General features: G+C 45.8%; 1 protein-coding gene across 2 annotated transcripts in view; it reads right to left on the bottom strand.

Moving 5' to 3' along the window:
• The window catches only part of DENND2A (DENN domain containing 2A), a 58,401-nt gene that overhangs the window by 13,228 nt on the left and 32,101 nt on the right, over window positions 1–13,072 (bottom strand). For both annotated transcript variants that reach the window (XM_059845955.1, XM_059845956.1), the window contains exons 6-14: window positions 12,133–12,330; window positions 10,122–10,215; window positions 8,788–8,838; window positions 5,748–5,935; window positions 4,969–5,078; window positions 4,688–4,757; window positions 4,007–4,084; window positions 3,375–3,515; window positions 908–1,056 (exon numbers count right to left, since the gene is read on the bottom strand). In XM_059845955.1, coding sequence (XP_059701938.1) covers window positions 908–1,056; window positions 3,375–3,515; window positions 4,007–4,084; window positions 4,688–4,757; window positions 4,969–5,078; window positions 5,748–5,935; window positions 8,788–8,838; window positions 10,122–10,215; window positions 12,133–12,330 — 1,079 coding nt within the window. The remainder of the gene's footprint in view (window positions 1–907; window positions 1,057–3,374; window positions 3,516–4,006; window positions 4,085–4,687; window positions 4,758–4,968; window positions 5,079–5,747; window positions 5,936–8,787; window positions 8,839–10,121; window positions 10,216–12,132; window positions 12,331–13,072) is intronic.

The following is a 13,072-nucleotide window of genomic DNA, read 5'->3' as shown; positions in this document are numbered from 1 at the left end:
CTAAGCTCTGCCCACAGAGAGCCCCGGATCCATGCAGACTGAATTTCCCCCCTTCATTTTCCTCTAGAAGGGGCCTCTCCATTCTCTGCCCCAGTGCTCAGTCCCAGAGCTGCAGGCTGCTGCCTGGAAGTTGTGAAAACAGACAGCTTAGGGGCATTGTACACTCCTGAAACCTGAGCGTGCTCCTCAGTGTCATTACTCATCCAGGCAGCTTTGCTTTCCCCAGCCTTGGCGAACTTTCCTCCCTGAATCCTCAAGTGCTTCAAGGGCTGGAGAGTTGCCAGCCACCAGCTGCACAAGATCTTAAAGAAACCCAGACCCATTTTCATCATTTAGGAGAGCAAACAAATACATTTTTAAAAGAGCAAATTGAGCAGATTCAAAATAGAAGGGGGAACTCCTCTCTCTCATTTCCCCTCCTCATTTCCCAATTTTGCCACATCCTTTGTTTTCATCCCCATAATAAAAAAGAAGTCTTTGGAAACCTATATGAAAATACAAGCAGAAAAATCAAGATTTTGTGACATCAGGGAACTCAGAAGGGACAGTGATCTCTGCACAAGGCTTGATCCCTGCAAACCCAAGCACAGCTCAGCAGGGAACAGTGCAGCGTGATGGAGAAAAAGGAGGGGTTTTGCTTCCTTAGCACCAGGGATCCGAAATTATCTGGGGGAAGTGGAATTTGGTTCTCCTTGGGGACGAGAAGCAGCACTTTTTGCAAGCTGCAAAATGAAATTATGGTTCATGGCCTGAGTTCCCAATTCCTGGGAAGAACAGCCCTATTCACATCGCTACAAGGTTGAAAAGGGCAGAGAAGAAAAAGAACAAAGCAGAAAGATTTGTCACCGCAGCCTTCCCAGCCTCCCTTCCTTGCCAGCATTTTCTTAAGGGGACTGCAAGAGGGTACCTGAGCTTGTCTGCAATAAAGATCACCCTCCTTTCCAGCAGCAAGGAGGCAAAGACTCTGCTCAGGTGCCGCACGCTCAGGGAGGTGAACAAGGACTCGAAATCCACGTGCTCCAGCCTGGAGTCCAGGGGCCGCCGCAGCTCGATGACCTGGGGGGGACAAAAGGAGCACAGATGAGTTCCTGGTGCCACCCAGAGCGTGCCAAGCAAGGACCCAGCAAGAATTTTCACAGCCAGCAGCCCTCACTGACTGCTGGCTGTGAAAGTCAACTCAGTCCTCAACCACAGTCCTTCCAAAGGCCTCCCATAAATCCTTCTTCCAGATGAAGATGATCCAGAGTCCACTCCAACAGGCACAGCATGAGATCAACTGCTAGTTCTTCCCACTGGACTGAGGACAGCGAGCTCTTCGTAAGGGGGAAAACTAGTTTGTGTCCAGCTAGGAGTGGTTTTCAGGCTTTCTGGTATTCAGGCAGCAGAATGTCACGGAGCCTTTCAAATCTACACTCTGACTTTTACAGTTAGGATTTATTTATTTTTTACTGCAAGAATCTAGATGCCTAACCTCCTGACCATAAATTTTTTATATCAGTTACAGACAAGAGCAGCCTGTGGGTATTTTTCTTTGTTCATATCTACTTAAATAATGCCTGTCATAGCACCTTAGCACTTCATACTCCTTATCTTAGACAGATGCTTATCTAAATTGTTTTTGAAAGCCTCCAACACCACACATTTCATAAATCCCACAAGAAAATTAGTTCTGAACTACCCTCACCAACACCAAGCCTGCAGCTGAAACATGTCAGTGGCAAATTTCTTCAATTACTTGTTGTCTTACTCTCAGTATACACTGAGAGCAACTGGTCACATTCCTCTCTGTAGGAAACTTCTTGTGTATCGAAGGTTATCACGTGTCTTCCTTTGTCTTTTGTTAAATGTATTAACAAATAAATATTAAATTATATTAAATAAACAATTTTCTATATTAAACAAACAATTTTCTCAAGCTTTGCCTGTATTTTCTAGACCACTTAGTAAACAGAACTACCCTTCTGGGGCTTTCTCCTAGTGGGTGCATGTTTTGGAAAATGATACTCCAAAGAAAATTCCATCAACACGGGAAAGCAGAAAATTTGCTTTCCTTTATTATTTATCCCTTCACTTGTTTTCACAATGAAGGATTTTGTCTGAATAATACCACACTGTTACTTTGCTCACTTTATGGCTCACTGTGCCACCAGATCCTTCTCTGAAGTACTGTTGCTCACTCAGTTACTTTCATGTTGCATTAGACTGCTCCTTTCTTCCTGCCAGCATTTTGCTCTTGTCCATATTGATTTTCCCACCAGATGTTCCATTTACAGAATCACAGAATCATTTAGACTGGAAAAGATCTCTAAGATCATTGAGTCCAACTGATCACTACCATGACATCTACAGTGCCACATCCAGTAATTTCTGGAACACTTGAACATGTTTCTGGAATTCAGGGGACTGGGGCACTTTGACTTGTAATCCTTTACTCTATCCAAAGTGCCTGCCCCCATCCCAGTGCTGTACTGTGTAAATGTGGAGTTTATGCCATCAATCAGATAATTAATGAACAGAATCCCAGACACAAACGAGCCACAACATTCTCACAGCACACCACTGGGACTTTGCTCCTCCAGCACACATTTTTAACCAGCTTTGCATGTTCTCTGCAGTAATGTCATTTAGTTGGGACTGTTTCCAGTTGGGTTGAGGAGAACATCATCGTGTAGTGCTCTGCTGAAAGCCCGCAGACACAACTTTATCAACTTGCTCTCCATCCTCTCACATTCAAGGCATACCAGGCCCTGCAGCAAGTAAGGCCAAAACTACCTTCAATTTGTCTCCCTCCATCCCCCCACAGTCCTTCAATGCCATGCCCTAAAGCTCTGCACTCTTAAAACCCTCCTGCTGTCCTCACACCACATTGTGTGAGATGCAACACAGATCCTTGCCTCCACACTGTGAAGATGCCATTCTCAAAGGCTGCAACATTAGCCTGGTGTGGTTGCAAGGATTTTTTGACCTGATCCATACAAACAGAGGTTCTGTATTAAGGCTGCTGGAGCACATTGTTCAAACCTGTCATTGGGAAGTTAAGTGTAGTGCCCTTGAGCAGATCCAAGGTCATATGCTGGGTAGCACAGGACCTGCTGTCTGTGCCTCTGGCCTCAAGGCCAGTGCCCTGGTTCCTTTTGCTATGTTAGGCTGGGTGCTTACATCCATTTTTACCATAGGATTTCCATTTTGATTCTGAGTCACTGAAGTCTCCATACCACCCCTCTGGTTCCCTGTTTTACACCCCAGTTTCTCTCCACAGCTGACAGATCATCTGTTCTTGAAGACCCCCAGTGCTATGCCATGGTCCCAACTTTCAGTTGCTAGGCCTGCACCATTTGCTGGCCTGTCTCCCTCTCTCTAGGAAGTGTCTTTACCTCTGTTCCTGAGCCTGGCAAGAAGTTCTTGACTGTAATGGTCCTGCCCAGAGCTGGGAATGGTGCCTCCATGACACTCCTCATGAGAGGCTGCACCAGGGCTGGGGAAATGCCCCTTCTCTTCTCAACCTCATCCAAGATCTGAAATAAAGACATGAAGACACAAAACCATGCAAATCAGGAGGAGAGAGATAACACCAGGAATGAAGTGCACCAGTATCTATCTATGTCCTCTCCTTAATCCAGTATAGACATGGAGCTGTGTGTCAAAAGAAAGAAGGCAAAAGGTACAGCTGAAGACCCTGGAGTTCTTTTATCTGAAGAAACACAGCTCCAGTGAAAGCTGAAAATTTGCAAACTCCCCACTACATTCAGAGTCAGGACTCCATCTTTTAACCCCTCTTGCATTCTGGAAGTTGTGCTGAAGGGTGTAGGCAAGAGCTGGCAATCTAGTTTTCCTATTAACTGTGCTTTTGCTAGGTTCTGGAATTAGCATGTGATTGCCTCACCAAATCTTTCAGATCCTTTCTTCAGCTATCAGCTTCCCTGATCCCCATTCATTCAGGTGCTGGCTTCACTCTCAGGTCCCTCTTCACCTACAGCACAAATTCCTTCTCTTTCTCCCCCCTCACCTTAGAGAAGAGATTGAAGCATCCAAGGCGACTCACAATGCAGTAAACTTCTGGGAGACGCTTCCCTTTTCCACTGGGCTTTCAAGACAAACACACACACAAAAAAAAACAAGGAAATGTCAGAGTTGTAACTACGGCAAAGACAGAGTGACTGGTCTCTTAGTTGTGCATTTCACTGGCTGGATCAGAAACTGGCAGGCATTTGACAGCATGGTGATGATGACAGCCTGACTCAAACCCTGGTACACCAGAAACAGGGAGGAGAAATGGGCACATCCACAGTGTGGTCCCAGCTTACCTAAATCAAATGACAAAGGCAGAGCAGACTGATCTACAGAGACAACTCTGAACCTACAGGACCAGCAAAGGTTTAGACAGCTGTTTAATAGGTATCCAAACCTATAGAGGATAAACCCTGTCTTCAGCTTGGGGGTGATACACCAGTCCATGGCCATGGTAAAGTGCTGGTGCAAGGAAAATGCAAGAAAGTTATGTCTGGAGTGGAGGATGGGACAAGGAGAGGGACCTTGGCACTGATAGAAGAGAGCAAAGCTGCTCTGTTGCCGCTCTTTTCACCCCACACAAGAGCAGCAATCTTCCACTTCCAGAATGGGTGCCAGTAACACCAACCCCACAGAAGGCTGCACCACTAGGAAAAGGAAAAAACTCAGGGATAATTACCAGCAGCCTCCTACAATACCCAAATCGCCTGCTTCCATCTTCCCCCGTCAGGACAAAGGAGAATGTCTCACTGCAGAAAGAGAAACCAGAATGACAAGATACCCATCAGCCTCATTACCAGTCCCAGACATACAAATCCAATAAACCCCCAGTATTTCTGAATTTCCTATACACCCCTCTCAGAGTTCTGCCCAATCTTCTACCCTAACAGCTCTTGCATTTAATTAGCTTGATATAGAAATCTGTTTCTCATGAGTCAGGATACAAAGTACAGTACTTACCTGGCAAATTGATGGATGGGGACCCAGTCCTTTGCATCAGGGAAGCAAAACTGGGGAATAGCTTTCAACTGATCTTCTGCCTCACGCATGAATTTGAACGAGCGCTCAAGCTAGCAGAACAGATAGAAGGAATGTTTCCAATTAGTCATGTGGGGATGGAATGACTTCAAATATTTTTCCTCTGACAAATGAAGAGGTGATGACAGAGGCTAAGCTTCTGCCTGGAAGACATTAAAATTTCTGTGATTCTGGCTCACCTAATCTTTAGATATCACAAGGTAACTCTGTGCCCCCAATTCCACCAAGGCCTGTCTCTGCAGCACCTGCCTCTGCCGTATTGTGCCTCGAATTTGGGACACACCTTCCAGCAAGGGGAAAGAGAACTGAAGTCTGAGGGGAGCTCTGGTCACATCCCATTTACTACCACTCTGTCACAGTGGCTCTGTGGTTCTTCCATTCCTCCTTCCCCATTTTGAGCTAGGTTATCACCAAAAGCTGTTCCTTCCCTTTCAGAGCATGTATCTTCTCCCAGCCATCAGTTATCTTGAAAGAGCAAAGGGGGAGAAAGGAATAGCTACATAAAAGTCACAGCCAAGGGCAGCAAAAGATCTAAATCAGCTGCTCTTTCAGGAGTGAGCAATGCCATGACAATTCTCAGGCAGTGACTGAAGCCCTCCCTCAATGCTGACACAGCAGAGGGTCACTGACACAACACGTGCTCAGCAGAGAAGCTGCAGCTCCTCCAGCGATCCCAGTGCCCCACACAATCCGAGACAGACCTTCAGTGGGAACTGCTGGGTGACCTCAGGGATGTAGGCAGCCCCAGCCTGCTTCTTGTGCAGTGACACCACGACGAAGTACTCAAAGAGCTGCCTCTCCTGGTACTCGATCAGGTCCCGCTCCAGGGTCTGGTAGCGCGGCGTTTGCTTCAGCCGCGACTTCACGTGCACCAGGCGCTGGCTGTGAGCTGCAGAAACACACGGAGAGCCTGCCTTGGTCTGGCTCTGCACAGACTGAGGGATAAACCTGGAATCACCTCACAGCAGCGGCTTTCTCAGCGGCTGCCTAAGGGGTGGGAACCATTTGGAAGCTGCACTGTAAATATTGACAGAGATGTACCATAATCTTGTGCCATGACCCTGAAGAACTCTGGCAGCAGAAGGATTTCATGGATAACTTTTACAGCCCAAGCTGAGATCCACGTAGGACATGATGTAACAGATAATGTCCAGCCACTCATCCTAGCACTCAATTATGCACTTTGCAAAGCCAGCGCAGTGAGGTGATTGACCACCTTTGTTCAGAGGAGGCTGTGGGCAGCAATCCCCACGGTTGTACAAGACCAGCACCTGGGTCAGGCCAGGGCTGTGCTGAGTAATGCTGGGGACTCCCAGCTCCAGCACACAGGCTGGGCTGTAGGCCAACAACAGAAAACATGAGAAAAGAGGTGCCAGCGAAAAATGCTGGCTCATGCCGGTTCTTCCTGTGCCTAAAACAAATCTCTCAGTGCCATGCTTCTACAAGTTCACCGAGACAATGGGAAAACAAGCAAGCTGTAACTGCAACACACACACGAGCCATGGGACAATAAACATTCCAGCATGGAAAGTAATGAAAAGTTGCCTGCTGAGGAGAGACCAGATGAAATTCCCTGAGACCACCCCCTGCTTCGTTTTACCGTTGCATCCCAAATTAAATCTCCATGATGTCTCCCTTATCCCTGCTACAAAAGAAAGAAAAAATTAACTACAAGCAGAGACTACAGCACGTTCTCACAGCTTTGCTTTTTGGGAAGGTAGGTGGCAATGCAACTTTTTCATGGAAACAACCACCAGAGAGACACTATAGGAACTCCAATACGTAAGATATCTGCTTGGGAGACAGGACTTCCTCAGAGATGGGATATACTTGTGGATCTTTCATCTGGTGAAGTTGTGCCACTCACGGACTATTCCAGACAATTAAATTTAAGGCAATCTTGAGGTGCCTCTCAAATCAGAAAGTAACAAACCCTGGGCAGTTAAGGCCCTGGAAAGATGGCTTAGAGTCCTTTTTCTCGTCACCTACTATGTTATTTGCTCTAGGGCTGTAAAGCTTTCAGAAGTGCTTTCTGTTTCACCAGGGACTTCAAAAGGAGCAGTGTCACAGCAATGCTGAGTGCTCCTGAAAAGCTTGCTCAAGATCTGCACTGTTTATATTCTAAAGATACCAGAATTTTACTGCTGACATCATGGCAGAGTTCGTCTTCCAAGATTTTTCCTTTTTGAGGGTCAGCACCTCCAGCTCTGCCATCCAACCTTATGATTTACTGTGTCTCAGATGATGTACAGTGACTCGCATGCAGAGGTACCTGGCTGGGGTGGTTGATGTGTTACACAAAACGTACAAAGTCCCAAATACAAGAGACTTGCTAAATCATCTCACTTTCCTATTTAAAAATAGGGAAGTCAACAGTTCACCAAGGCATAAAGCAGAATACATTTGTAGTTAGAGCAAACAGCAAGTGCCAGAGCTCCCGTTCACACTTATGCAGGCTTGCATAGTCACTCAGACCCAGGTCTGGATCTGGATATTGTCCAGAGCCCAGTGCTGTTGGATTTGAGGTGACTTCATATGATCTCCATCATCCTCTCTCAAGGGAGCTCTGAGCTGCAGTTACAGAGAAACACAGGATGATGCACATGATTCACTATGGCAACCAGCAGCAGGCAAGAGTTCAAATCTTCCTGGCCACATCTACACTGCCTTTCTCAGCTAAATCTGAACATGCTCTGTATTTTCACAACACTTCAGGAGGGTTGTGAATATAATTTCTGCACCATCCTGGTGCAAACCCTCTCTCCTGTCTCCTGCCTAGGCTTAGAGCCTGTCAAAGGGTAGGCACTGGCAGCAATTTTCAGCTTGCTCTTGCTAACACAGCAATACAGATAAAAGATTTCAATGCAGATGAAAGCAAGAGCATACAGTAGTTCTTGAGTGGGAAGCTGTGCTCACAAGAGGGAACTCAGCCTGAGCTTTCACTTCTAAAAACCTGCAAGAGGGTGAGCATGAGCACTCCCACTCACAATGCATGGTGACTGACACAGCTCATGCCTGTCTTTTCAGCTTGGAACTGAACTGACCTGCTATCCAGATCTGATGTGCATGTGAGTCAGGAAACTTTGGAAAGTGAGGGAGTTTCCATCTTGCATTCTAACTCTGCCAGGATTTTAAATTTGCCTCACAACTTCCCAAAAGACAGCAACGTCCCCAGAATGTGCAGGGGCTAATTACCACTACCAGGTTTCAGGGGAGTATTTTGGAGACCAGTACACCAAATAATTCTACAAGAGTGAAGAAAGAAATGCAGTGCTTTATCCCAACCCAGGGCAGAAGAGTTTAACCAGCAATAAATCACACAGTGCAACTCTGTTTTCCTAGCTAGCCAGTCTGGCTGGTGGCTGTTCTCCCATAGAAAGCATGTGTGAGGTGTCTGGACATCCAGTGCCATGCCACACTGCTCCTGCCAGCCTGGTCACACATTTCTGACTCTGCGCTTAGAGAAATCTCACTGTATTTCCTCAGTGTCCAACACTCCTCCTGGGAAAGTCAGTCAACAAGGAGCTTTGATGGGAGCTGGAAGAGATGTTTGTTTTGGGCTCCTGTTGCCCTCTGCCCATGGATTTTCTCCTGCAGCACTGAGATCTCCATCTTCTTGCTGTGTTCCATGCAGAAAAAAGGTCCTTCTCCAAAGGTAGAACACAGAGGAGAGATCTTGTCCTAGGAGCTCAGAGCAGAGTTCATCAGGAGCCATTTGCTCTCTCCACACATTTGCCTTACCTTTCAGCTTCTCTTCAGTGTCACTGTCTGATTCACTGTTTTCATCTGTAACTAGGAAAAAAAAAGAAAGAAAGGGGAAGATGAATTAAGGAAAGTCTATTTATAGCTGTGCATTTCTTATCACTGCATGAGAAAGCTGGGACTGGCACCTTCAGGGGGAAGCAGTTTAGGTCCCAAGGGCCTTGTTCTTTTCAAGGGTGCACATAGCCACAGATATTCAGCTTACCAGCCCTGGTATCTTCCTATTCATTCAGGGATAAAACACCCAAACCAACAACCAAAATCAATTTTTCCCAGCCAGAAGAGTTGCATAAAGAATAAAATGCCAGAACAGTAGTTTATCTAAGTCTGTATAAGCACAACACCAAGGTAAAATACTCATTAACATGCAGTAGTTTCTGGGACATGGGATAAAACCAAGAAAAGAAACAAACAAACAAACAAAAAATGTCAGACTGAATCAGATTCAAGGTCTATATGGTCCAATGATCTATTTCTCTGAATGATGCTGTAGGGAGGGGTATAAAAACTCTGGGATGCTTCCCCTGAAAAATATACATACACACTCTTCCACCCTGTGGCTGTCTATGCTTTATGAAATAGGATAAACAGTAACAAATAATTGTGGGAAACAAATAGAGATGGTCACCTTTTGCTGGATATTAAAGTGTTTTGGAAAAACATCTTGTGTTGGAAAGACACAATCTTAATTTTTATTGAGATGAGATGCTTAAAAGCAATTGCTCTGAAATGTCTGAATGCTTTGGGCAAGTTGTTAATTGACAGTGGGAGGCTGAAAGTCTCAATCCTGCTATGGTGGAGATGGTCCTACAGTCAGTTGCAGAAACCCTGATTCCCAACTGAGGCTATTTGTTTATTGGGATGGTGAAAGAACCAGGGCTGTTCCAAAATCTCCTGTCTTCCATTGGACAGTTCACTGAAGTGACACATTCCCACAAAATATTTTGATCTCAACAAATCAGAGTTTTTGGACAGAACATTCCTCTCCATAGCTTCCAGCATGTTCCAGAAATAAACATCAAACAGAGGGGACATGTTTGGGGTGACCTGTAAGGTTATCATGCAAAGCCATGGCCTGAAAATGAAGCAAGAAAAACAGAAAACTTTCATTTTAACCAAAGGGCAGAGGAACAGCCCTTATCTTACCAAAAAAAAAAAAAAAAAGCAAAAAAAAAAAGGCGGAAAGCCCAACTCAACCTTAGTCTGGACTGGAAGAAGTGCTAGAAAGTGTCACATGAACCACTAAGGCAGTATAAAGTCCAGGGCAGGTCCTCAGAAAGTCTTAGAGGAATGATGATTTGAAGCTCCTTTACCTTTCCCTGAATTGCTCTCTGTAGACTGTGACAGTCTCTTGACACGTTTCTTTCCCCTCCGTGCCTCGTAAATGGCATTGATTTTCAACACGAGCTGCTCAGCAAACACACAAACAAACAAGGTTAATTTCTTCCCCAGGCAAGAAATTGAGTTACAATTTCATGCAAAGTGCTCTTTATCCCAGCCTTGGCCATAGTTCCCCTGATGGTGCAGGATGCACAGTTCCCAGGATCTATGCTGTACTGCCCGTGCTCACTCTGGTACAGCAGAGCCCAGGGGAACAAACCCTGCTGAAAGGCCACACCTTAATGCACTTCCACACTGTGCAGCTGTACCAGCTACACAGAGTCCACCTCTCCATACCATGATCCATGATCCAGGGAGCACCAGAGGGTCCCCTGGCAACCTCTCCTGGTCGGCAGGTTTGGAAGCAGAAAACTGACTGGAGGATAACTGAAGAAATTGAGAAGGGTGGAGGCAGTGATGCTGAAATATTTTACACCAGTGGTTTCCTTTGCAAATCCTGTAATCCCTGTGCTCCCAGTTGACCAAGAGAGAGGACATTTCAGTGTGGGGCAGTGCTGGGCTTAGTGGCTCATTCAGTGCCTCTGGTTTCCCTGTCCCTTCCTGAAGGGGAGGGCAATTGCAGCAGAGCCATGCCAGGCTTCCTGCCTGAGCAGACCTGCCTCCTTCTCAAGGTGCCAGGCAGGAGCAGTGGGATATGGCCACAGCATTCAGATTTATTCCATAAATAATTGGAATAAATTCAGATTCCAGATTTACATCCACACATGTATTGTGAGCTCAAGGTTAGACAGGCCCACCACCTACTTGGTCAGGCAACTCTGAGCACAAATATTGAAGTGGGAGGCAGGATTCTCTGATGTGGAAGTGCAGCCTTCACCCAGATGCCCAGCTCAAGCCTCAGGTGATGCTGCCCTTGACAAGCAAACCTCAGTTCTGACCTGGCCCTGCAAGACTGCTCAGTGGCACTGTGTGGTAAATAAACACTTGGAATCCTCTCTTCAACTGACATAAAAGTATGTGTGAACACACAGACAGAGCTCAAGCCGATGCACAGATGTGAAGACATACTGGGAAAGAAACCCCAAACATTTGCAGTCCTTGGCTCACTCCTGAAAGGCTGAGGCACACAGAGAGGGCATTCAAAAATCAGATATGCAAGCATGAACACAGATCTGGCAACCAGGAAACAAAGAAGATACACAAACACATCCCTTTTTCCCCAAATGCAAACTGTGGGTTTGGAAAAAAATCACCACAGACTGTCCCTGGTAGCCTCTGCTTGTCCTGCAAAGACCGGGATAAGCAACTGTGTTTTTATAACTGTGTTTTTGAAACATTCAATAGATAGACTGCTGCCAAACCTCATTTGGATTGAATACACATCCTGCCAGATCTGAAAGAAAATAAAATTTAAAGGAATTTATGCTGTATCCAAGTAACAAATAGGAAATGTTGCTGCAGAAAATGCTCGTAACTGCAGACAAGTCCTTTTGTCACCCAATTGTCATTATGTTCTTTGCTCACCTACAGTCACACCGTAAATTATAAACAGCCAGTGCATCAATCAGAACAAGCAAAGAACAACAGATTTCCAGGAGGAAATAAACACACAACACACAGACAATTTCTGACTGTCCCATTCAGGAAGCACAGAAGGAAGTATGATGAGGTACATCTTCTGCAAAATATGAACTGCTTCTTTCCTCTCTGACACGCTTCAATTTCTATCCCAAAATTACAATGCCTTTTTTTTTTCTTATTATGAAATCTCAGATGGAAAAATAACTTCTTCGAAAGGTGCAGACATGTTTGTGTGCCTTCTCCTTCTGGCAGAAAGGGGGTTAAGCACAAGTCAAGTCAGCAGCCAGGACAGCAGCTACCTTGCAGGGATGCCACACACTGGAAACTAAGGAAAACCTGGTCTCATATTCACACTCCTGCCTGGAAGAAGCCAAACAAAAAAAACCAAAGTCCTAGATTTACCTTGGGAATCTTCCTTCTCCTCTTGCCATTCTGAGAGTCTCCCAAGGAGAAGAAGGTGTCATCTGGACTGCTGGGGGTTGAGGGAGGGCTGACTCTGGATGGTGAGCCAGTCCCATCCCGGCTCAGTTTCCGTATGTCTGGCAGTTTGAAACTCCGCCGCTCCGAGTTTTGCCGGAAGAACGTGGGTTTGGAAAGCAACTGGAAATGGAGGAGAAGAAATGAGTGACCACAGAACCTCGTGGGTCTTTACTCCACTGCTCACACTTCATATCAGTAAATCCAGCCACAGCACTCAGTTGTCAAAACAGCCTGAGAGTGCCCACGGATTTGTGCACATGCAGGAAACCCGTGCAGCTGCCAGGCTACATCTTGGCCAGAAACTTAACCAGCCCATTTTCATTCCAGAACACAACACAAGCTCAGGGGCTGGCAAGAAGGTCTTGCTCCAGTGTGGAAAAAAATCTCCCAGGATTTGGGTAATCCAGAGGTTGGGACTGTAAACAGGACAAGACTAACCAACCAACCACAGGCATTTGGGATAAGGAGCAGCTAGCCAGGAGGGACAGAGAAGCAGTGAGAGCAGGCAAAAAGCACTGTCAGTATGGCTGCCTTTGACAGGAGCCAGAATCAGATAGTTCAAAGGGTACAAGAGATGCTGTTAGACAATTATGGAGACTGCTTTCCTCCCAAACTCATTAGCAAGTTTGGTGGGAGTACAACAGAAGATGTTTAAGCAGCAGAGTGAAGTTCCTAAAGTCTCTGACCAAAAATAGATCAGAGAAGTAGAAAGCTAAGATCCAGATAAAGAGGGGCAAACTACTTCTCACCAGAAAGATGCTCAATAAGAACACCTTTTATCTTCTCCTACAGAATTTCCCAGTAGTTCTGACAAGGTAAATTGCAACTTTTGTGGGAACAGTATCTGCACTGCCAGGGTATG

This window comes from Haemorhous mexicanus, chromosome 5, assembly GCF_027477595.1.
Source record: "Haemorhous mexicanus isolate bHaeMex1 chromosome 5, bHaeMex1.pri, whole genome shotgun sequence".
NCBI classification, from domain to species: domain Eukaryota; kingdom Metazoa; phylum Chordata; class Aves; order Passeriformes; family Fringillidae; genus Haemorhous; species Haemorhous mexicanus.
The sequence above is the reverse complement of the archived record's forward strand: the minus strand, read 5'-3'. Positions and strand labels throughout refer to the sequence as shown.